Raw genomic sequence first — 25,683 nt, forward strand, 5'->3', positions numbered from 1 at the left:
GTTACATACCTTCTCAGTTGATAAACAGTTGTTTATCAAAAACCACTTCCCCGCCCCTTCCCTCTCAATTTCCTTCGGTCCGCTTCGCAGTCTTGGAGGGGTTTCTAATCCCACTTCCCCGCCCCTTCCCTCCTCCCGACCGGCGATCGACGATCGGCAACGAGCATCCAAGATACAACTGATGTTGGATTCTCGAATCTTGGTCTAAGAAGCCGTGAACCCTAGAGAAGTTCGTGGCGGCGCTGTATCAGGTAGTGGAATATTGAATCTTGGTTTTTTTTTTTTCTGTTTTTGTATCAGTTTTGATGATTTATGGGCGGTTTTCGGGGTTTTAATCCACGTGGTGGTGCGTGGTGGGAAAGTGGGAAAATATTCAATCTTTTGGAGGGTTTTTGATGCTCACGGAGACTTGGACTACCACTTGAAGGCCCTCATCAAGTTCCTATGATTTGTGGAATATAAGTGGTTCAATATTTCAGTGGAATTCAGGAGTGAAGTTATTTTGATTATCCCTTACATTCTTGTTTTAATTTGTAGGTGTCTACTGTAATGGAGTTCCAACAAGTAAATTATACGGGTTGCATAGAAGTTTCTTAGAGATTTTATTTTATTGAAAATCTTTATCTCTCTCTTCTCCTGCTCCACACCTCCTTCGAAACCCTAGCTACCTATTCCCACCTCGGCCCCCTCGCCGCCGCCGCCATCTCCGACAAGCTCTCTTCTAGATGCCCCCTCTGACCACCGCCTCCCCTCGCGAACCTGCTCTAATCACCCGCACCACGCCCCTCTCCAGCCCCACCTCGCCACCCTCCCCTCCGTCCTTTCCCACTGGTTTCCTTCTTCCTCTCCTCCCCCAATTCCCCCCCCTCTCTTCTCTTCTTTAAAGTTCAAAAGAGCTCCCATAAAATTCTGCAAGAATCCTCACTGCTTTAGTTGAAACCCGTTATGATTGCGAGGACACCTGCGTACACTGTACTGAGGTTCTTTCTCTGTGGGAGCACCCAAATCCAAGTAATCTGTCGGTTGAACTGAAAGTTTGTTTCTTAATTCGGAATATTCCTTTTTTTCAGGTAATTGTCGTTGTGATTAGTGTAACAACCTGAGAGAGAGAAAATTTTTGTGAAATTTATCTTTTCTGGTTTTGCAAGAAGAGGAAAGGAACCAGCTTCAAAAGATGGAGAAGCATAAAGAGAAAAAGAAGAAGGATAAGAAGGCAGACAAGAGCAATTGCGTTGAACAAACTGAAGGCATTGAAGAAGATGCTAGGGATGTGACTAAGGATAATGCCTTGGGGGAAGTTAAAGTAGCTTCAAAGAAGCGTGGCAAGAAGAAGAATAGATGTTTCAAGAATGAGGACGGTCACACTTTTATACATGAAAGGGGTTCTGATGGGCAGGAGAGCAGGACTGATGTGGAGAAGGATGAAGAAGAGGTTGAATTGGATTTAAGGAAGGATCATAAGAAGGAAAAGAACAAAAAGAACAAGAGAAATAGTGAAAAAGAGGATGGCATTTCCTCTTCCTCAGATTTCCTTCATAAAGGACTTGATGGTATGAATGACAATGATGGGAAGATTGGTGACAAGGGAACAGATAAGGGGCAGAAGAGAGGGGAAAACAAGAAGAAGGAAGCGGATGAAGTGTGCACTGACGTGCAAGTAAACAGGAAAAAGAAGCGGAAAAAGGATAGGAGTGCGAAAGTTGGTAACTTTTCAGAATCTTTTGAAACGGATGCCACTGATGAAGTGACTGATGATAGACAGAAAAGGGCTGGAAATGTCAAAAAGATAGAACCAGCAAGGAATGCTAATCATGAGGTTGGTATAACAATGGTGGAGGATGTGAAGAAGGGGAATAGGAAAGAGGACAATTATAATGAGGTTTCTACATCTTCATTGGCAGCTGGTATAAATGGATCAAATAATGGAAAACATGCCATTGCAGATGATAAAGAGCCAACTTGCGATGAAGCATGTAAAGGTTCAAATGGAGATAAAAGAAAGAAGAGGAAAAGGACAAAGGATGGTACTGGATTTGAAATGGCTGAGAATGATAAAAGGAAGAGGGTCAAGCAGGCATTGAGTGCAGAGGATACAAAGACTGCAGATGATGGTGCTGATGGGAGACCATCTACTACACTGAGAAGTGATAAGAAAATAAAGAGGAAGAAGGAAAAGAGGGATGGAGAGAACATAAGCTTAAATTTGTTTTCAGAAGGAGTCTCCAAGAATGAAATGAATGCTGGATTTGCAGAAGATAAAGAAAATGAGGAGACATCTAACATGATGGGTGAGAGACGTGCTGGTGATTCTAAGGCCTCTCGATCAAAGGAAAAAAATCGAAGGGTTAGATTTTCAGGTACAGTGGAGGTGTTTCCTCCTGGCAACGACACGGAGCATGAAGAAGATGGCAAAATGCAATTAGTGCAAGGCAAACGCTTCACTCCAGAGGAAGATAAAATAATCAAAGCTGCTGTTGAAAATTACGTAGAGGTCTGTTCTCTTATAATTTAACTACAACTTTAGCTAATCTTCTTTTCATATTATTGCGATTAGAATTCAAGTATCTAACAGTTAATCATTTTTTTTCCAAGTACTTTTTTGTTGCCCTTTTAGTTATTCTTTTTTCTAGACATTCAATACTTTTTTTTTTTTTATGCGGGTACAAAGTTACACCCCTCCTAGTGAGAAACTTGCTAACAGGATGTTAATTTTACTATAAAGAATGAAGGCCCTGTGAGTTTCAATCCACATTCTCTAAGATTTAATATGAAGAGTACTACCTCAAAATTCAAAATTCTTGTTTTCTCAATCTTCTAATCCTTTTCTTAAAAAATTTAAGCCTCAAACATCTCATCACAAGTCCTAAGCTTTGATCTTTTTTGATTGAAGAAATTGTATGATGCATGATTTTGTGAGAGAGCATGAACGGCTCGTTATACAGATTTTTAGAATGCTGCAGAATAGGCGGATTAGGGTCTTTTTAGTGATTTCACATAATTCGCTGGTGGACCTTACTTACAGATCATGCAATATACAGATCGTATACACATTCATAGACTTAAATATCATTATTTGTTTCATTAATTTGGGGTCAGTATGTCCGGATAAATACTACTTTATTTTCAATTTTGGTTCAAGGCTCAGTCTTCCAAAATGGGATGTATCAAGGGCTTGTTTGCCATTGCTTCCATCCAAGTCTTCTTTCATTAGCACATCTTTAGTCTTTACTCCTTCACAAATTGTATTGAAGGCCCACCTTGACAGGCTGTGTTTGGCCTATGTTATTGTCCTGGTGCAGCTTGGGACAAGTCTCTGTAGAAAATGAAGGAAAAGGTGAGATGAAGAGAACCTTGAAATCCACAGAAGAGAGCATAAGTGTCAAATATCAGCACCCCTGGCACAAATCAAAAAGAAAAGAAAAAATATAGATTCCACCAAGTGCAGTATATATTTATAATTTCTAACAAGAAAAAGAACTGAACTAGCCTGAATACAAGTTTCATGACTTTAGGGCTTTCTAGAACCAACCTATAACAAAACTAGGGCTCTTAAGATAACCTTATCAAAATCATAACTTTGTAGCTTTTATACAGCTTGTAAATTAACAACTAATATTAGTGTATAATTACATCAATACTCAGCTCAACTAAGCCTTAATCCCAAACTAGTTGGTATTGGCTACATCAATTTGACACTAAAAGAAAACTAAGAAAAAAATATTACCTATGTTTATGGCATTAGTAGGTGGCCCAACTAACCCATTCTATGGCCCATTTATTGGATGCGTGAGATCTTAGTTCAACCCGATTTTAGTTTAGACCCAATTTTAGTTTAGAACTAGGTATATCAGCTATTAAACATGTTGCTTTTACTGCTGTTCCAACTAGTGTGATTTGCTATATCTGATTTAATGAGATATTATGTTCAGATCCATCCAGTCTGTTAGACTTGTGAAGTCTGATTGTGCAGTGTTTGTCATCAATATATTGTGCATACATGAAATACACCATGTGCCATCACAAATTCATCAAATCATAGAGAAAGCTCCTTTTAGTCCATTGGCCTTGTCATTGCTAATCTAGATGAACTATAGTGGCAGTTGAGAAAAAAATCAAGATGCATAGATTTCCATAGCTTAGTAGCCAAAGTCATTAAGTAAGTCGATTCTCCCATCCTAGAGTCTTGCTCCTGCCCTTGCTCCTAGCTTGAGCAACCAAGCTTCCTATTCCTTGGGCATATTCATTATTGTCAAGGAAATCTGGACTCATTAATGTCCAGATCTTGCGCTTAGTATTTCAAGTTTGAAGCTTTTAGATGGTTAGATTTAATTTTGAAGATCTTGAGGTTTTAAATTTATCAAAGATGAAATATAGAAAGTGATATCTTCTTCATTTCTCCAATAGTTGGACTATATTCATAAAGGGATCTTCATAAGACATTTTTGTCATCTCATAATTTGATTGTAATCATGTAGATAAATCTTAATTTTTATGGTTCATCTGATGGAAGATGCAAGAACACAAGATACATGTGATGCTCTTCTAGGATATTCCCAGAAGTAACATCATCATGAAAAAGAATATAAACTGCTGCTCTCTTAGCAATTCAATGCAACTAACAATAGGGGTTTACAAAAATTAAGGTGATGTGCTACAAAAGTAGAAGGAAAGAAGAAATGCAAGGACAACTTTGCAGTTCAATGAGGAGAGGTTTAACTTTAAAGATGAGAGACAAATCATAATGAAATTCATTGGAAAATAACCAATAAAATTCTATAATTTTAAATAACACTTGCATCCTTATATGGAGACTCATTGACTAGCCTACGCAAGAAATTTGGTGACTTTTGACCTACAATTAATGTTCATTATGGTCAAGGTTTTAAATACCATCGCCGTGCTATGGTACCACTGGTAGTCCAGTTCAATATTGTTCCGATGGCATCCCGATATCGGTACAGGGTGCGGGAAACTAAAATCGGCCTGGACTGATATGCATCACACATCTTGACCCAAATTGGCTAATATGGGGCATGCATTTTTTAAATTAAAATTTTGATATAAAATTAATTAAAAGTTATAAAAAATAGATTATATATTAAAAATTTGGAATAGAGACAATCTATAGCTATTTTAGAAGGTAGTTATGCATTTTAGTAATTATCCAAATTAACCATTTCAGTTGATCCATTTGGAGAGAAGGAAGGTGATGTTAAGTTACTGTGTATGACTTTTTTTTTTTTGGATACACATTTGAACTAAGTTGGAACCATTATTGTAATTTGTGACCGCTGCATCGAAGTACTATCCTATCTCTTTTTTATCATCATATTCTTTTTCTTTCTTATATAACTAATAACTAATACCACCTGAGGTTATTTAAGTTTTTTCTAGGAGGCATAGGTACTTCAAGTTACATACTATGTTTGTATCATATATGTATTTGATACATATCAAGTATTGATACTCAAAGTCATAAGTTCGATCTTCAGGAAGAATTCAGTAAGGCAGAGATTAGGAATTAGGAAAGAATCAGGCAAATTCGTCAAAAGGTTGGAAAGAGCTTGGATTTGCTAAAATAGGATACCAAAACAAAATATTTAAGTTCCTTAAAATATCTGTATTCTACTTGAATGCAAGCATAGGAGAGTCAAGAATAACTAATAATAGTAAAAATGTTGCTAGTAGCAGCAAGATATGGTATCATTAGTTTGTAACACAAAGATTTCTTAATTACTGATGAATGACTCATGAATAAATTGTAAAATCCTTGCATAATTTGAGAAAATTTGACTGTTGGTAGATTGATTCATTTATGGAGAAGAATTAAGAGAATCATTCAGAGAATATTGTAACTATGCTGATACTTCTCAAATACTTCGAGGATTTGTTTTCGACATTTATGTCAAGTATCCTATTTGTTATTTTTTTTTAAAAAAACTGTATACTTCCCGAATATACTCAATATACTTCCCCAATATCCCTAACAGTGGGGAGAGTTTTTTTCCCTTTTTTTTCTTTTCAACAAATGTTTAGCTTTTCATGGTGAGTGGTTAATTTTGGAGTTTGTGATGCTGATTTTTGAGTACAGAGTATGGAAGGTGATGTTGGATTTTTATGATGAGTTTGCAGAAGTTGATGATATCACATAAAAAATGTATAAAGTATGGATTATGTTCTTTTGTTAGCCTATCTTGTTTCATGGATGTTTTATCACATACATATGTAAATAATACATATAATTTTGTTTTCGTATCCTAGCTGTATAATGTTATACTTTTCAAGATTTAATTACCTATCATCTTGCATTCATATCTTGTATCCCAGGTTTCATAGGTTTTCTTTTTTCTTTTTGCTTTTTTAGAAATATCATCTGGGAAAGGATGGTGTGCATATGATTCTCAATTATAGAAGTTATCGACAAGTCAGAAATTGTTGGCAAGAAATTGGTAAGCCTGCATATTAATTGGTTACTTCAATTTGCTTTTTCACTCATCAAGCCATGTGAATTTGGGTCCCATTTCTACTCCTTTTTATTATCTTGTCTTCTGTATCATCGTTGCTGCCCTCTCAAATCTTCACATATATTTGAAATTATAAATCTTAATCCTTTAGTTAATTGCATCATGTAGCCTATGTTGGGAAAGCTATAATTAAGTAGGGCGTCAACCTAGTAACTTTGAAGACATACTTAGCCAGAGGAATGGTAGACTAAGGATCTACAAATTTGCCCAATTTAATTTTTTCTTGATTGCTTCTGTAACTCAACAAATTATTGATACATCTTCTGCATACTACTGCATTCATTCGTTCCCCTCAACCACCATCTCCATTAATTCCAAGAAGTATCTTGATTCTTCTTATGATAGAATCTCAAATTCCAATTCTTTCTAACTTCATGACAGATCTTGCTCTTGCTCTTGTTTTGCTTGGCCTTTATTTATTTGAGAGATGGGAAACAAAGGCGTAGGAGGATAAACAGAAAGCTGGGGCTTGGTGAGGAAGGCATGGGGCAGGGATGGTGCAACAATGGAGGGGCATAGAGGACAATGGCGGCGAAGGAAGAAGGGGAAGGCAGCATCTGATGAGGGAGCCAGTGGTCTAGGATGGTGTGGCGATGGAGAAGGGGTGTAGAAAAGGACAATGAGGGAAGTGAGGTGAGAACATGAAGAGAGAAAGATACAATCATAGTGTGAGATTGTAGAGGGATGTTTTTGGAACAAGAAAACAAGAGTTAAGTAAGTTGCTATGCAATCTGGACCATTAAAATCTTGTGGCTAAAACAACGACGGGACTAGATAGTCTCGCCTCTTAAGGGCTTGTTTGCGAAAATCCTGCCAGATCCCGCCGGATCCTGCAGGATGGAGTAGAGAAGGAAGGGAAAGCAGGAGAGGGGGAAGGTGAGCACAAGCTCATGGTCTTTTTTTTTTTAAAAAAAAAAAATCCCACAGGGATTGGGTCCGCAACCTCCCAAAGCTCTACCTCCTGCTCTCCCTCTCTCTCCCTTCACTCTCTCCAACTCATCTTGCTGGATCCCACCTGAACCAGGGGATTTTCACAAAAAAAATGCCCTAACAGGAGAGTAGTCCCTCTCTCTCTCTCTATGTGTGTGTGTGCGTATAGGGAGAGAGCATGTGTTTTTAGAAATGCAGACTTCTCTATCTCCTACTGAGTGACAAGTGCAAGTGCAACTATGCAAGTGCTAAGTAACATATTTGCATGTATATATGTCTGCATATGTGCATTTGTGTTTGGGAATGTGCATCAGTGCGCATGTCTATGTATGTATATATGGCTAGGAGGTACATGCAAGTACAAGTGCTTGTACTGGGCTAACTGGTAAAAATCAGGATGATGTTTGCTCATGTCATATAATTTTTTTAATAACTCAGTGTTATAATTTGCAGGATCCTGCATACCTTACAGGCCTCGCAAATCTATATGTTATCGAGCACATGTTTTACTTGAACGAAGTGAAGAGCGTAAGTGGGATCCAGAAGATTATCAGATAATCCGCAGGTATTTTACATGCTATCATTTGGGGATTAGTATGTAATTTCAATATTCTTGTAGTTTATATTGACATGCTTGGAAGTATCATGCTTGGTTCCTAGTGTTCCAAAAATTGTCTAACATGCTGCAACAAGTACCTGCAAAAGCTAGCACACACCCCTCTTTTTTTTCGTAAATGTAGATTGCATTTTTATTATATATAAGAGTGCAAAATCTGACATTTTATAAATTTAGGTTATTTTACTCTGTTGTTTTAATGGGAGATTCAGGTTTTACCTCTCAATAATTGACTTAACCCTGAATTTGTCAATTTCCACGTATAGGTTCCACCAGAAACATGGATCAAAATGGAAAGAACTAGCAGAGCAACTTGGGAAACACAGGATTCATGTAAAAGATGCTTGGCGAAGGATAAAACCGCCTAATCTAAGAAAAGGTACTGAATTGTCTGATTGAGTTTGTTGACTTTTCAAGTTTTTTTGTGTGCTGAGATACTGACCATGGATGTTTTTTTTCGTGTGCGCACGCCTCTATATAGTGGGTGGCATTTCTAGTAAAGTACAAAGTCTTTTAATAGTTTCGTAGGGCTCTTTTGGTTTGCGGAAAAAGAAGGAAGAAAAGTGTGGTCAACGGGAAAGTAATGAGATGCCTCTTGTTTGGTTGGAGCTTTCAAGGGAGAGAGATAGAAAAGTTGTATTCTCGTGGAAATATGATTCCCACATTTCATGGAAAAGTCTTTCCCATGAGAAACATGGAAAAGTTACTTTTCCATGAGCCGGAAATTACTCCATTTTTATTTTTTTCCAAAAAGGCTTTTCAGCATTAAAGAGGCATTAAAGACCTAATTTTTATTAAGGGTGTAATAGGAATTACACATAACTTTTTCAGAAAAGTGGATGGTCAACCAAACATAAGCACTCTGAAAATCTGTCACTTTGTCATGGTCAACCAAACATGTCAAAAATACTTTTCCAGGCATCCTCTTCCTAGGAATCTGTTTTTCAGAAATCATATACCTAAGAGGAAAAATGCTTCCCGCGAACCAAACAAGCCCATAATGAGAGTCAATTTAAAATCTTACAGTTATAGATTTTGGTTTTACATTTCCTTAATTTTTTTACTGGATTATGATAGCTCTGTTCGCCGGCATGTAAATTGTCAATGTGCACATACATAAATGCAAAGATAGATAGTATGGGTACACGTATTTGTGGTTTCATAGATTTGAGATTCTTATAATTGATTTGGCTAAATTACTTGAAGCATTTTTGAAAAATTTTACATAAGCATGATTTTCTTCTTAGAGATAAATGAAATGCTCTATATCAAACCATGCCTTCTTCCTTTTTGCATGGACTATTTCCTACTTTCAGGGAATTCTGTTGGATTTTTCCTTGGTTACATTGTTTAAAGTAAACAACATGATCAATAAGGTAAATTTTCTTATTGCCAGTCCGCCTAGTCATTCTGGTGGTCCCTTTGAAAATGTTAGTTGGCTCAGTCTGAGTCAGCACCAAGTAATTGATGGTTGATGTCATATAAATTATGTCCATACTTGCCATAGTTTGTAATATAAACCCCTATCCATATAGATAGGTAAGACTTGCTGGCTATGGTTAAGAAGCTTATGGTTGCTTAAATAGGAAATGTTCAAATAAGTAGACAAATTACTTTGACTGTGGTTGTGAAATCACGCAAGCGACCCCAAGTCCCAAGGCAATGGACTCAGCTTATTGTCCAAGCAGGTACCTGGCTTTTTCAGTGAACTAGTATGTTAACATGACTCAAGGCATACACAACAAACATCTTGTATGAATTCTCAGCAACAAATAAATACACCTTCAAAATCTATTATAATTTGTAAAATATACACCAAGGCCGTAAATAAATCATAATACAAGTACTGATGTATCATTGTTAGTTTGTTACCATAGCTGAAATTGTAGATTGTTGGTTTTCCTTGATCGTCTATTGTGCACAAGACTGAACCTCCTGTTAATGGTTTTGAATGAAATACTTTTTGGGTTCACTTGTTTAATTTTTTGACTCAAGTCATTTGTATTATTTTTCAATGAAGTCTGAGTTTTCTTTGGATTTAAACATATGTTTCTTACCCCTGATTAGCACCCGTGCATCATTTACACACACATGCATGCACCCAAAAAAAAAAGGTTTGTGAGATACTTGACATACAAACATACATGATTCCATGTATACACATGGACACATGCATTTATGTAAGTTTGTGCATATACATGTGTATGCAACTACATACTACATACATATATATGTGGGCAATATCTACATATATACATGTGTATATATCAAGGCAGTTATAATTATATTGCTACAATATAATTATATTCTGCATATGTGGACATATATAGATGGGTAGATATAGTTGGTGTATTTCTATCTTTATTGTTTAATTCAGATATGTGCATGCAAATAGATAGATGCAACACATATACAAAGATACATGGGCGATGAGTTGGACGTCACATTTCTTATTCTGTCAGTGGAGTTAACACCCTTTATGGCCGTTAATGTGCATCAAAGCCAAGGATTTAAGTCTCAATGTGATGGTGGGGCATCCCACCATCCCAAGTGTTAGGACGGGGTACCATACCAAGTGCCAGGGTGAGACAAGACTAGATGGTACCAAGATGGGACAGGACAGAACTGCCACTATCTCAAATGTCAGGACCCGACACGTCCCATCCCATCCCATGGAACAACTGGAATGGCCCATGGTATTTGAATCATTGATCAAACTTCAAAGCCGACAAGATGATATTCTTAGAGTGACAGGGCAATAAACATGTAGCAACCTAGAAGCTAATGTAAGACGCATGCCCATTGCTAAAATGTTAAGTTTGCAAGTAAAGATTTTATGAGAAATTGAAAGTCCAACTAAACGCACATACAAGCAGAAAATAAGCATGCAGTACTTTATATTACATTTCATATTTCTATGCATACAATAATATATGGTGGTCAAGGCAAGGGTTTCGTAAGTATCTCAAGGCTCATTCAACATCCGATTGCCTTGGCGATTGATCATAATAACAATATTTTGAACCATGAGTAGCCAACCTTATATGAAGAGCAATAATTCCTACTTCGTAAGGAGATATATGTCTCTTCGGGTGATGACTCTAGCCATTGTTTGGTGAACTGGACGTACATCAAAATTTTCAATATAAGCACCAAGTTCTTTGAGTTTTTCAAGCTTGAGGTTCTTGAATGCAAAGCTGGTTAAGCCGAGACTAGTTAGATGATATATGGGACAAATCTAATGAATATTTACTATGGTTAGACTATGGTAGAATGAAGGAAAAACAGAACATAGTAGCTTGTGATTACACTGAATTTTCCTTTTCCTTTTTTTTGTGGGGGTTGGGGGCCGGCTCTGATGATTGTAGTAATTGTAGTTCTTTTTTTCTGCATAGAGTATTGTCTCAGCTTTATGTGATGCTTAAGTTGTTCATGTAGGAGGAATTTTTGTCCTCAAAATATTTAGTTTTCTAACTGAGATTCACTTTCTTCTTTTTTTCTTTTTTTTTTTTTGATTATGACACAGGGTGTTGGTCTCAGGATGAGTATCAGACTTTATTTAATTTAGTGAACACGGATTTGCGGATGAAAGCCTTTCAAGAAAAAAAATCTATGCATGGCATGGTTTGTATTTCTTTTCCATGCCCTGTGTTATTCCTCTTTTTCCCCTTTTTTTTACTTCTTCATTTTTTATTTTATTTTTATTTTTTGAGGGGAGGGGCGGGGGGGGGGGGGGGGGGGTGCATATCATGTGATTTTTTCTCCTTTTTTTTTGCATATGCTCATCTGATATCACTGATATTTGTTTCTTGATACCTTCCCAAGTATCTTCATGTTCCTGAATGATTTATTTCTTGTGTGGCAGTTGAGGGACAATATCTCTTGGGAAGCAATCAGTGAAAAGTTGGCTACTCGAAGCACTCCAACTGTCTGTGAAAAATGGTTAGTATGTTATTAAGTTGTTCAACTTGAACTTGTGATTTAACTCATTCTACATTAATGGTCAACTTAATGTTATATATGTCGTGTCTGTGTAAACTAGATTCAGTTCATACTCAATAACAAATTTGCTAGGATAAACAATTTCTCATTGTTCATCCTATAGAGTTCTATACTTGTCTGGGATATCAGTTTTGATGGATTGTTGGTTAAGGATGAATCTTGAAGGTTTTTGCATATACTAACACCCATGAAATATATTCAACATACATATAAACACTTGAAAATCTTTTATTGCATCCACCAGTGTAGAATTGTTAGACCATTCATATAAACCCTTATGTCAATCTCTGCTATATATGCCTAATCAACTTAGGAGTTAAGACATGAGGGGTAAATGACATATTTACCCTTCTGGTCAGTATTAGCCAAGGGTGCATCCGGTGTTTTTCCTCCTCCTATGTACCTTCTGTAAGCACGTTCTTCCCTTTTTGATGCCTTGTTCAAGAATCTTCCCATTTTCATTTCCTTTGAAGCACAATATGATCATATAAAGTATTGCCTTTTGGTTGATAGCCATTTGATAGATATAATTATTGAATAGTCCCTCCTGGGCGACCTTTCTTAAATCTAGAGGTGAATTTGCAGCAACACATTCACCCAGGTAATTACGAGGGTCAATTTGCAAACAGTGATCTTTCAGGGATCTTTAAATAAATGATAGTTTTCACTGGTCTATGTGAGAAAGTTCTAAATCTTTGGAAATATAGTCTGGAATTTATGGTCTACCAAAGTGATGATGATAAACATATAAAGGATGTTATGTAAAAATAAGAAACAAGATATTTGGAAAGTACAATGTAAAGTAAACTAGAAACCTTGAAATGGTCTGTTGAAAGTTTGGTGCAGCATCTCCAAAAGTCCAGAAAGGGTGGGGGATGGGGGGCAAAAAGGTGCATTCATCACCTAACCTCCTTTCAGCCAACATTAAAATTATTGCAATTGCTGATTTTAAAAAGTCTTTTTTTTTCCAGAAACTTTTCAGATTCCTACAGTGAAGCCCTTAAGGTTTACAATCAATTTCGTTGACGGTTTCTCTTGAACTTCATTATTACATGTATAATGATAATCAATAAATCTGTTTCCCTGAGATTGTTAGGCATCCAGTGAAGGTCTACATGAACAGCCAATTTAATAGTACTTCATCATCTTTACATATACAACAAATCATTAACACTTCCACTGGAGCATATGCCTCTTTCTATATGCAAAGTGGCCATATGTGGGACTCCATACATTTCAGAAAGCAATTTCTCCATAAATTATTTTATGGGCTTGCATAGTTAATTATCCTTCAAAGCATAATATTATTATAACTCACAAGTCCTATCTCGACCATATGTATTGTGGGAGTATTGTTTTGGATAGGCAGTGCTGTCGTAGTTTATGCAGTAATTATTTTGTTGAATTTTTGCCTATTTTTGGGCTTGTGAAGTTTTGTTTTTGAGTGGAGTTGGTGCTAAAATCTTATTTAGATATATGATGTATAAGAAATTATTGAAGACATTAATAAGTTCTAGATATCTTTATATTTTGGTTTCCCTCAGAACCCAAATTCTGCATGTTCCTTATTTATTTCCTTTTTCATTGAAGTTTTTTTTAAAAGAAATATTAAATAAACCTTTTTGGATATAGTAGAAGTCCCTACTCATCTACCTAGGAGTGCTTTTATATCTTGTACTCCTAGAGCTATAAAAAAACTTTGATTTCTAATGCTCTTTTTTCTTCGGGATTAAAAAAATTCTAAAGGGTACTCCTATGTCATGATATTTTTTTTTATGCCATACAATAAAGAAAGGATTTTTATCTCTTCTTCACTGTGGCTCGCTGACTTCTTCAGCCTGGGCGCTACCTAGGCAACTTTGGTGATCTGATGTCAACGTCCTCTGGCAAATAGTCTCTTTGCATGTTTCTGTTTTAGTGTCTTAAGTTAACAAATAAAACTTCATGCTCTAACCTCCTTGTTTTCCAAAGCCTTCTTCATCATTTGTCAGTAATCCGGTAATTTAAATTTATATTCCATTAGCCTTCTCTCTTGTTTTGCTTGTTCAATCTCTCATTTCCTGTTCCATAACCCCAACACGTCCAATTTATCTTTATTTTCCCTTAGCTTTTTCTCTCGTTTTGCTTCTTTCAATCCTTGTGTCCCTATTCCACACTCAGCCTATTTTTTTAACAAACAAAATAAAGTAAACCCATAATTTAACTTTATTTCCCATTAGCATTCTCTCTCATTTTGCTATTGTCAATCCCCTGTTTCCTATTCCATAGCTCCCAGAACATCCAACACAAAATCCTATAGCAAATCCATGATACTATTTTGCTTTCATCCAAGTTGGTCTTGAAGAGTAAGAACTAAACACCATAACCATGAGAACAGGTTCAAGGTTGGGGACCATCCAATTTGAGCAGTCTCAACAAGTAAGAGCAAGAGGTTCATCACCATCTTTGGAACCACTCACAATAACCTCAAGCCTATACACCCAAACTGAACTGGCCTCATATTCTCCTTGAACTTCTCCATGCAGTTTTTAGGCCCATCAACAAGCTGCATTCTTTGCCATAATTCTATTGGACAGGAATATTTGTTTTCCTTTGGAAAACATAGAGCCTTTAGGTCTCGGTGGATCAAGTTTTATAAGCCATTTTCATTGAATTGTGGGATCTTAAAGTGAGTAAAAAATGATTCACATAGAAAGTGATGTGTACTAAACACAAAGGTCTAACTAATAAGTATTTTTTAAGTATGGAAATATATTATTGAATGGATTTCAAATGTGGCAATGGTCTGAAAATTACTGAGAAAATGAATGTAAATGTGTGAAATTTTAGAGGGAACCAGTGAGTTGATTCTATCACCTCATTGCTTTTGCTCCTTGAAATGGTGAATGACATCCCACTTTTGGTTAATTTGTTTCTCTTAATCAAGGGGACAAATTGAGAAGAACTGATTCAAGAGGTCTTTTTTCTAAAGCATAAAAAAAATTTCTATAATGTAGATCATAAGAAGGCCTAGTTGCTCTCTGGCAGTCTGCAACATAAAATACAAAGAGTATAACTATTCCTTTACATGGCTCTTTTGATGGGAATAATGATTCTCTATGGATCTAATTTTAATTGGCATCCCTAATCCAACGGTATTTGGTTTGTATATCGATCCATTTTAATCACTACTTGCTTTCCCCTCCAGTATAATCCATACCATATATTCATTGAGTTTGATTTGTTAATTTAAAACTTCATTGACATAACGTTGTTTTCTTCTCCAGAGAAGAATACCAAAAGCATATGCCTAGTTGGGGATTTAATAGCAAATCTAATCCTCTAGGTAATTAAGAGTTGGGTCAAGGAAAGTGAGATTCAATTGGGATTTTAGGAACTGCAAGAGTTCAAAATACTTTAGCCCATCTATAATCAGGTTAGACAAAAGATGTTCACTTGGTGTTCAGGGTGTTCAGGTAAGCATGTTCGAAGAATGTTGTCTTATTTTAAGGTACATATTTGATTCATTTTGCTTGTCTTTTCAGTCTGTATTCAAGCATTTGCACCCTCAAAGGTGGCCCTAACTAAGAATACTTGGCAAATGAGGACCCATAAAGCTAACCTCAGATATTTGGGAAAAGGCTGAATGGTTATGGTATTCTAGTATTTGCAATTTTTATAAAACTCTTCAAGCAGGATTGTACGTTTTACGGTTCTTAATTTGAAATTTTGTAGCATAATTTTTAGAATTCATTTCAGAAAGCATATAAAATTATAGGTAAGAAATCATTTTGTTGTTCTATTACTTTATTTAATTTGTCAAATATGTATTTATTAACATTGCAATTTGAAAAGCTAACATTTTTATTGGATCAACATGCATCAGCACATGTATGTCTATCCAATAAAAATGTTAGTTTTCAACTCGCAATTTGATAGAAAGAAAACATTTTGCTTGTTTTCTTCTCAAATTCTGATCTCAACAAGCCAACAACTTTGACTTTATCTTGTTCCTCCAATAAATTGAATCATCTAAGATTGTACTTAGTCCACCATTTAAAATCTTCATGCCAGTATCGGTATGATGCAAACATGGTATGGTAGTTGGTGTCAAGACAACAGCCGGGACATTTTTGTTTTTTTTTATACAAATGCAATTGGGGATAAGGTTAGTTTAGGGTTAGTTTTGATTTGGTTGGTTCTAAAATTACAAAATTCAGGGCATAGATTCAAATAATCCCTCATGCGCCCAAAATTAATGCAACGGGAGCATACTATAGTAGCATGTGCACATCTATTCTGCAAGCATGCTACATTTTTTTTCAGAAATAACTTTTATTTTATTTCTACTAATTATTTTATGCAGAAATTAATATTAACAATAAGAAAATTGGAAAGTAGGTTGGTGTTAAAACTACAACATATTTGAGAATAAACTGAGCAGAGCATTTTAGCAAGTTTTTTCAATATATGATGATTTCTTAGCCTGCGTTATTGAAAAAAATTCAAGTGAGTGCGCACGTGGTTGGCTATCTTGGGTTGAAGGAAGGAAAGAAAGTTGGGCCTTTGTTGACTCAATACCTATAGCTAGCTGTCAGTATGTCTACCAATTGAATCGAGCAATACACCTTAGTTCAGCCAAGTTTGCCTAGAACCTGGCATGCATGAGTATACCGAGTCCAAGCGCCAATCCTTCATTGATAAGGACCAAAATTGATCGGTACTCGAAACCTTGATTTAATCTTGCACGATAATGAAATGTAGGACTCAAGAAATAAAATTTTAATTAATTCATAAGACATTAATATCCATCACTTTGTCATTAATTTCAATAGAATGCATGGGCATTCTAATTTGCATCAATTTATTCTTAATTAATTTAAGTAGGAATGCTTGTTGAACGATTCTGCATAAGTAGAACCTAGTTAGTTTGGAGCAGTGTTTAGAGACCTAGACAGTCTGCTCTTGTCAACCCAAATCAGGATAGGGGCGTCTTCAACCGTTCAATGGCAATGGTGAGAGAGGGGCAGTACATGGATTGGAGACGGGGAGGATGGTGGGCACTAGGGATGATAAGGAAATTACAGGAATGTGAATCAGATAAAGAGGAGTTTGGGGTACTTTTTTTTTCCGTCAACATGCGGTTAACCCGTGGTTGAATTGGGGACCTATGACTTGTGCTCTAGTCTAGTTTGATCCAGTTCAATGGCTCAAATCACTGGATTGGAGGATGCTTGATGGTTATGATTATAAATATTATGATATAATATTAGGTATAATTGTATAAGAATATAGTTCTTTGTATGCAATATGAGATACCTTTGAGTTACTTGAGTCAAGTTAGAATTTGAATGGGCATTTGAGTGGATTTGATGAGTGAGTTAGAAGCTCATACCAAGTCTTCTGTTTCTTGAATCAAACATGTATACTTGAAATTAATGCAATCATTATAACTATGATACGACATCATCGTGGCTAGTTCCAAGTTGGATAAAAAGGTGGAGGGTTGGCATCAGGTTGACAACTGGTAGTAGAAATATGCCAATAATTATGAAATGGATCCTAATTTGAGATGCATGAATGTTAGGACGTCCTCTCTTTTTTGCAATGCGCCACAACTTGACCCGATTGCAGTGAGAAATGGAGCAAATTGCGTAAGATTGTTGTCCATCAGTGACTCGCTATTGTGTGACCCTGAAGGATGGTTAGGTCTTTGTCCATAAATGGCCCGCTAGAATGTGATTCAATTAGAGTGACAAACGAGCAATGGTCTCAAATTCTAGTGGGATGTCTCGTGGGATACCAGGATGAGCTATTGAATGTCAGGACAGAATTATGCCGCCATCATCTCAGCATCTCGATTGACACATCTTGGGACATCCCTTGTCCCAAGTTTCGGGATAGGACAAGATGACGACACACCCTATTCCATGAGAAAATCGGGATACCCCTATCCCACGGGTTTTAAAACCTTGCCTGCTATAATGTATTTTGGTTGTGGCAAGCAAGAGTTTAGGATTAGTATTCTAATCATGGTATGCTATACTGTTCGATACCAGTGTGTACTAGACATACCATATTGTACCATTACCAAACCTGTACGTGGTACTCGGGGTTTATCGAGTGTCGGTATACCAAATCAACCTCTAGGCATATCGATACTTTACTATGATTGTACCGCTATGGGGTTTGGTACCGAGACGACAAACCTTGATTTGAATATTTAGGATTAGTATTCTAATCATGGTACACCGTATCGTTTGATATTAGTGCGTATTAGGCATACCATACCGTACCGTTACCGAACTGGTATGTGATATCAGGGGCATGCTAAGTGTCGATATGCCAAATTGACCCCAGGCATACCAATACTTTTCCACGATGGTACCAATATGGGTTTCAGTCCTAAGATGACAAACCTTGATTCTTATAGTAATCCAGTACAATGACGGGTAATTGGAGTCGTAGAGATATGAGAAATTTTATCATGTAAGGTAACCATATAGAAGATGAGAACTAGCTTTCTACTTGGACTGTTGGAACTTTGATCATGAAGACCAGAGAATTGGTGGATACAATGACGCGTAGGAAAATCAATATCACTTGCTTACAAGAAACTTCATGAAAAGATTGTAAATCCAAGGATATCGGGGATGGTTATAAACTATTATACGTAGGTAAGGATAATAATAAAATTGGTGTAGGAATAGTAGTGGTTAAGGAAATAAAAGATAAAAATTTAGATATAAAAAGAATGAGTGATATACTAATAGCTATTAAATTAGTTTTAGATGAGAAGATTATTAATGTAGGTAGTATTTATGCACTACAAGTAGGCTTAGAGGAGGATTAAGCAACAACTTTGAGAAGAAATGGATGGATTGATTTAAGGTATTCTTGAAAGAGAAAGGATACTTGTAGGCGGTGAATTACATAGGCATAGCGAAGAACAATATGGGATATGAGAGTGCATAGAGGATTTGGTTTTGGGGATAGAAATTTATTAGGAGATTCAATTCTTGAGTTTTCATTAGCTTATAATTTAGTACTTGCAAAAACATATTAAGAAGAGATGAGAACTCATAGATAGATAACTTTTTCATCAAGAGATGAGAAAGATCGATATGTAAGGATTGTAAGGTGATATCAGGAGAGAGTTAACTACAAAATTTAGGTTATTAATCTTATATTTATATATTAAATACAATAAGTAAAGAAAATAAAGTAATAAATATCCAAAGATGGTGGAATTTGAAAGGAGAAATGTTGTCTTTTAGGAATAAATTATTAAAGGAGAGAAATTGAAACGTAAGGGCTATTAGCCCAAATAAAATGCGGGATCAAATGGTCAATTATATTAAGGGGATAGCTAAAGATATTCTAGGAGAGTCAAAAGGGAAAAGATATAAAAATAAAGAAACCTAGTTTAGGAATAATGAAGTGCAAGAGGTAAAATTAGAATAAAATGAGTTCGTTTTAAAATAACAAAGAAAATAATGGCAAGGATTTTATAAGATACAGGAGGCTAAAAAACATGCAAAAATTCTAGTAAGGCTAAATGTGTGGCATATGATAATTTATATGATAGATTGGGTCCGAAAGAGGGTGAGAATGAAATTTATGAAACATCTAAAATTAAAGAAGGAGATGTTCTTTTGAAAAATTGTAAATTAGGATTCTACTAAAGAATTTTTTATTGAAGAACCAAAATAGGGTGTCAAGGTTTTATTTGGATGATTCATAAAAGTTAAGTGGAGATAGCTTTGAAAAAATTGCAAAAAATGGTAAGGAATTAGAACCAAATGAAATACCTGTTGAGGTTTGAAAAGTTATGGGGGATACTGGGTTAAATTGGGTAACTTATTTAATGAAATCTTGAAAATGGAAAAAATGCCAGATGAGTGGAGAAGTATTGTAATACCTAACTATAACAATAAAGGTGATGTACAAAATTGTTCTAATTATCTGGAAATTAAGCTTATCAGTCACTCTATGAAATTAAGGAAAAGATTGAGAAAAATAACAACTATTTTAGATAACTAATTAGGAGTTATACATGAATGATCAACAATGGAAGCTATCTTTTTTACTTAGACAATTGATAGAAAATATAGAGAAAAATGAAAAAGTCTATGTATTGTTCTCATTGATTTGGAAAAGTTTATGATAGGATACCAAGAAAAGTAATTTGGTGGGCTTTAAGGAATGGTGGATATAAATGATATGTTGAAATAATTGAGGACATGTATGTTGGGGCATTAACAAGTGCTAGAAGTTGCTACGCTATGACAAGTTTATTTCCAATTACCATAGGCTTGTATCGAGGATAAGCACCAACCCATATCTTTTTGTACTAATTATGGATAAAATTACTTCTAACATTTAAGATGATATACAACAGTGTATGTTATTTGCAGACGATTAGTGTTGATTGATGAAAAGAGAACTATATTAAACATTGCATTGGACTTATAGAGGAAAACTTTAGAAGGTTTAAAGATTAGTAGAACAAAGATGGAGTATATGAAATGTAAATTTAGTAAGAATGGAAATAAAGATGTGATACCAGTTAAGATTGATGACCAAGACATACCTCAAAGTGGCCGGCTTCATTATTTAGGATCTATTGTACAAATAATGGGGAGATAGATGAAGACATATGTAATAGACCTAGATCTAGTTGGATGAAGTGGAGAGGTGCATTTGAAATATTATATGATAGTCGCATACCTTGGAGATTGTAAGGAATATTTTATAGTACAACAGTTAGGCCCCCCATGTTGCATGGCTCAGAGTGCTGAGCAATAAAGAAAGTACATAAAAAGTAGAAAAGATAAAATAAAAATAAATATATTAGAGGTGCTATAGGAGTTGCACAGATTATGAACCAAGTAACGGAAAATTGATTAGATGGTATGATATTTTATCGTGAAAATTTGAGGCTCTAGTAAGGAGAGATACTTTGGTTTATGTTGAAGATGGTAAGAAAAGAAGGGAAAGACCTAAGGTGATATGGATGGAGGTTGTGAGGAAGAATATGGTCAGCCAGGGTTCAAAGATCACCTGAGATACCTTCCAAAGTGACCAACCGGGACCGTTTTGCGCTTTGCGAGAAACTTGAAATAATGTTAGAGGTGGCTCTAAATAGGACTATTTGGCAAATAAGGATCTAGAAAGTCGACCCCAAATAGTTGAAAAAAGGCTAGATGTTTATGGTTATGGTGTATGTAAACTATGATACAATGCGTAGAGAATCGTCAATCTCAAATTAATAATAGTTTCTTTATAACTTTAAGTGTATCAATGTGTTTGGTTTGTAGTTACTAGGAAACATTCTGCTTAATACGGATTATCTGTCATATTGATGAATTTAATTTTGCTGGATTTTGCAGGTATAACCAGCTAACATCATCTTTGGTCAAGAAAGGCATCTGGTCTGATGTAGATGATTACCGCTTGTTGGATGCGTAAGGCTCTCAATTTTAAGTAATCGGGGACAAAGAATGTTGAACAGGTCCATACCGGCCAGTTCAGCCCGTACCGAACCGGTCTTTGATCAGTTCAGTTCGGTGTTAAAAAACGGAACTGGCCTGTACTGGCGGGTGCCGGCTAAACCAAATTTTTTTGGGCTTTTGGATACATGAACCAGACCGAACCAGTGGTACCGGTTCAGTACCAGTTCGAACCGGTTCGGTGGCCGACCGGTACGCCTACCAGTACCGGTTCGGCGATCCTTGGTCAAGGTTGATTTGTCAACTAATGTGGTTGTTATTCTGACCGATGCCCTTTTGATTATAATATGCATGGAGAAGAGACTTTTGAGAGCAATATCTTGATTTTTATGATCTATTTTTATAATTTTTCTGAAGTTAAAAAGCTCATTTTTTTTGTTGATCGAAACTTGTTAGCCATTATATATTTTTCATATTGTTAGTAAATGTTTATGGTGAATATTTTAGCTATATTTGTACTACTATAAAAGATCTAATATTGATTCCTGTTTAAAAGAGTGGCATTGTACCAGATGGTTGAACTGGTCAAAGCATCAATTGACCAAGTAATGATCCGGATGGGCCCCCAAACAATTCAATGAAAAAATCTTTTGATTTCATGACAACCGCTTGAACGGCCTATTTGACCGGTGACCGGAACAAACCATCCCAGTTATTAATAACAACCAGCCATGTCTGTGTGTAAAAAATATCTACTATACTCTGTACTCCCCAATCCCCAATGTTCTGCACTGTCTACAAGATGAGACTCTGGTGTTTAGTGTTCTTCGTTCTCCACAAGATCAGACCTTATGCAGCTGTCCCTCAACAAGGTCAGCATTTGAGCTATATGCCCCTCCTCTCACCTCCCTTTTCCCTAAACTGCATCATGTGGTGTCTGGGCCAGTAAGGTATCCTTCATGGATGATCATCGTGGTCAAGCATTATAGATGAAAGTACATTTGTAGTCATCCCAACAGGCCATCTCCTAAATCCTCAAACCTTGTCCCCTTAACCCCCAAGTCAAAAATGTAAACTCATTTTTTTATTCTCTTCCATCCCACCTAACTCCTTTCTTCCTCTTCTGTCCGTGACGGACTTGGTACTTACACAAAAGCTTTGCTAAAATTTGATAGGACATGATATCATCCGTAATCCCTAATGGCATGTAAATCCCTTCACGTAATGGAATTGGTTTATGTGGAGTCAATAAGAAATCTAAGATGGGATTTAGGGTAGAAATCACGTTTCTTTTTTTTTTTGAAAATGTAAAACTCAATTATTTTGTTTGTTAAAACTTGTATTGCATATGACCATACCAATGATTTCTTGAGCTATTGTGATGTCATATGATTTTAAAGAGTGGTTGAATGTTGTTGTGCAAGTGCTGCAGAATTTTAAAAATTTTAAATATTATTCTTATAATGTATTTATAACTTTATTATATTTATGTCTATAATTAATTGAAGTTAATTTATTTGTTTTGTCATGATGACATTATAGTTCGCTGCAGGTTAACCCAAATTGTTGATCCAGTGACCCAACCCAGTAACTTTTTCAGTTTGATACACAGTCCAGATTTTAAAACCTTGCATTGATCATAGTGAATTCCCCCGTTGGTTCCCAAGTATTACATACCCATGAGAGCTGCCTGCTTTCAGAACAAGTGAAACAGAACATCATATGACTCTGTTCAATGCTCTTTGGATTAATTTTACTTTTTGATTTAAAGTGGACATAAGAAACATGACTACTATAGTCCATTCCAACCTATATATTGGAAGTTTTGGAATAATGGCAGACCTTTTTTATGATTTTTTTCCACATCAAATTGTCCTTCTGGATTTTATCTTCCATGAGGAAAACCATACATATATTTTTTTTTATCTTTAGTTAACCTTGTAAGTAATTCTATTTTATTCTAAATATTTTCTTACTCATTTTTTGTATAATATCCTCCTAATATTTTAATATATTTTGGCCTTTTATATGGGACTCCCTTATTCCCCAAATTATAGAAGTTCTCTAGTTGAATTGATCTTGACATGAACATAGTAACATTGTTCTATTCATACCATAGATGTCACACCAGGACATAACTGTCTTACAGTAGTTCATCATCTTGTATGGATGAGGATCCTTTGCCCGACAATACTCTTATGTTTTTGCACTACTCTCCTTGTGGATGCAGGCTTCAAGACGCGGATGCTTGTTGTGTAGAAGATGTTGACTGGGATAATCTTCTCGAGCATAGGTATATATGTTTTAATATGTTCTCACAACCCTTAAATATGAATAACCATTAAAAATAAATCCTCTACAGCTATACACAATTTGATTGGGTTGTTCCCAGACACTTTTACAGTGGAATTGAGGTCTACCGAGGTAATTGCACATATTCATATATAGCAGGCATGATCTGTTCTGTTGAAGTACCGCATTTTCATTTCACTGCTTGGGCACTTGTTATTTTTAGCAGAGACAGTTACCAGAGACCCACCCAAATGCTGAAACACATTGGAGGAACCCAGTTTGCACCAGCTGCAAACAGCAAATCCAGAAATAAGTTTAGATTGCTTAGAGAGACAACCTTAGAGAAGAACATCAATAAGTTAACATGGATTTTAATAGGAAAAGAGATTTCCTGCTTGTGTCATTTGCATTTTTTTCTAAAATAAAAAAAAAATGATATGAGCTGTTCTTGCTTTTTATATTTGAAGAATACTGTATGGAAATGTATAAAAGATTTTTTTTTTCTTTTACTTCCACTTGTACATAAACAAATTATAAGAAGTGATTGTCTTGTTGGTAATGTTAGGATCACAATGAGGCAAAAGGTTAATAGGTTTTTTTAACTTCTGTTATTTGCATCCCAGCTTCAATATGAACTTGATGTTCTTTATTTCCTTCCTAAAGGCTTAAATTTGTTATTTTAGCTGCATGCCTGTTTCATTCCCTGAACACCGATGGACAACCCTTCTGCATGCTAGTTGTGTATACTTTGTTTTTTATTGTGCAAAATCTAGAAATTGTTCAACAGAATACCTTTAATCTGGTTGGCTTGAACCAAGTTTATATCATGTTTGTACACCATCCTTCTAAATGTAGTTTCCTGTTCTCTTAAGAATAGGCAAATACATAACCATGCTGCAACCAGAAGTTCCTCTGGTATAACCCTCACGTTGTTTCCCATTTGGAGAAGCATCAGATGCCTGGTGCAGAAGTGTCATTACCAATATCACGTTAATTGCATAGAATACTTCTTTCAAGTAAACTCTATACTAGATAAATTGTGACATTATAGTCATTGATTTACTGTTATATTGCCCTAAGAGTCATGGAGTGTGGCCTTTTGTTAATCTCTAGTGTCTGTTATTGCTGCCTCCACCATGTAATGTAAGATTCGGGCTTCTAATTAATGCTTTTTAATTCTCAGGCCTGGAGAAGTTTGTCGAAAACGATGGAACCAAATGATCCGTCATATTGGTGGGCACCGGGAGAAGCCATTCATCAAGCAACTGGAAGTTCTCTTCAGACGCTATTGCCCGGATATGCTTGAATACAGAAAATGATGACAAGTATTTTTGTTCTTTCTTTTCCTTTGGTTTATAAGTTTTGTTAGGATTATGGCCCATTCTCCAAGTTGAGAGAAACTTGATAGAATATTTTTGTAACTGCAGTACTGGAAGCTAATTCAATGGCAAGAAGAAATGACCTCGGCTTAATTTTAAGGGATGGTGCATATTGATGTCAATTCTGGTGCCTATTTTAAGTATATGGGATAGCAAGGGCCTGCTTGGTACTGTTGTTTTTTACCTGTTTCTGTTTCTGTTTATCTACAAATTAGTGAAAACCTGGTTGGAGATTGGTGGAAAGAGCATTTGCACTGTACCTTATTTTTTTTCACTTTTTTAAGTGGGATTGACAAGGGCACGAGGTTTATAGACAATTTTGAAGACCAATAAGTCTCATCGTACGTATTTGTTCCGTTTCGTTGATTTTTTTTCTCAGATTTTTGAAAAAGAAAAAGAGAACAAAAGTAGGCACGAGGTGGGTCTCAATTATATTATTCGGCATGTAAGATTCGATGAGAAGGCCCTTAGCACGAGTTAATGTGTCAGATGCTGGCACGTATTCATGA

The 25,683-nt window shown here is 35.8% G+C and overlaps 1 protein-coding gene across 20 annotated transcripts; it reads left to right on the forward strand.

Moving 5' to 3' along the window:
* On the forward strand, positions 1–25,356 carry LOC103711972 (myb family transcription factor). Of its 20 annotated transcripts, none has more exons than XR_015971255.1 (12): positions 1–251; positions 538–2,491; positions 6,365–6,449; positions 7,908–8,019; positions 8,337–8,449; positions 11,597–11,694; positions 11,936–12,012; positions 21,444–21,518; positions 23,734–23,796; positions 23,866–23,927; positions 24,979–25,120; positions 25,223–25,273. XR_015971255.1 is itself a non-coding variant. In XM_088707125.1 (12 exons), exons 3-11 carry the CDS (start codon positions 1,175–1,177, stop codon positions 25,112–25,114), a joined length of 2,076 nt encoding a protein of 691 aa, XP_088563251.1. In that variant the 5' UTR covers positions 4–251; positions 538–1,070; positions 1,152–1,174; the 3' UTR covers positions 25,115–25,120; positions 25,223–25,356. The 20 variants fall into 20 exon arrangements, 16 of the variants coding, with proteins under 16 accessions (XP_088563249.1, XP_088563253.1, XP_088563248.1 ...); XM_088707125.1 differs by lacking the exon at positions 23,866–23,927 and having other exon boundaries at positions 4–251; positions 538–1,070; positions 1,152–2,491; positions 25,223–25,356; XR_015971257.1 differs by lacking the exon at positions 21,444–21,518.
* The last annotated feature ends 327 nt before the right edge of the window (positions 25,357–25,683 follow it).

This window comes from Phoenix dactylifera, chromosome 11 (genome assembly GCF_051530095.1).
Source record: "Phoenix dactylifera cultivar Ajwa chromosome 11, Ajwa_hap1_PhDact_Kaust_v1.1, whole genome shotgun sequence".
Taxonomy (NCBI): Eukaryota; Viridiplantae; Streptophyta; class Magnoliopsida; order Arecales; family Arecaceae; genus Phoenix; species Phoenix dactylifera.

What these genes read in the sequence shown, in the direction of transcription:
- LOC103711972 (XM_088707123.1), top strand. Translation starts at nt 1,175, where the DNA reads ATGGAGAAGCATAAAGAGAAAAAGAAGAAGGATAAGAAGGCAGACAAG. An exon ending in CTGTTGAAAATTACGTAGAG is followed by an intron (nt 2,492 to 6,364) that starts GTCTGTTCTCTT and finishes TTGCTTTTTTAG; the next exon opens with AAATATCATCTGGGAAAGGA. An exon ending in CCAACTGTCTGTGAAAAATG is followed by an intron (nt 12,013 to 21,443) that starts GTTAGTATGTTA and finishes TGGATTTTGCAG; the next exon opens with GTATAACCAGCTAACATCAT.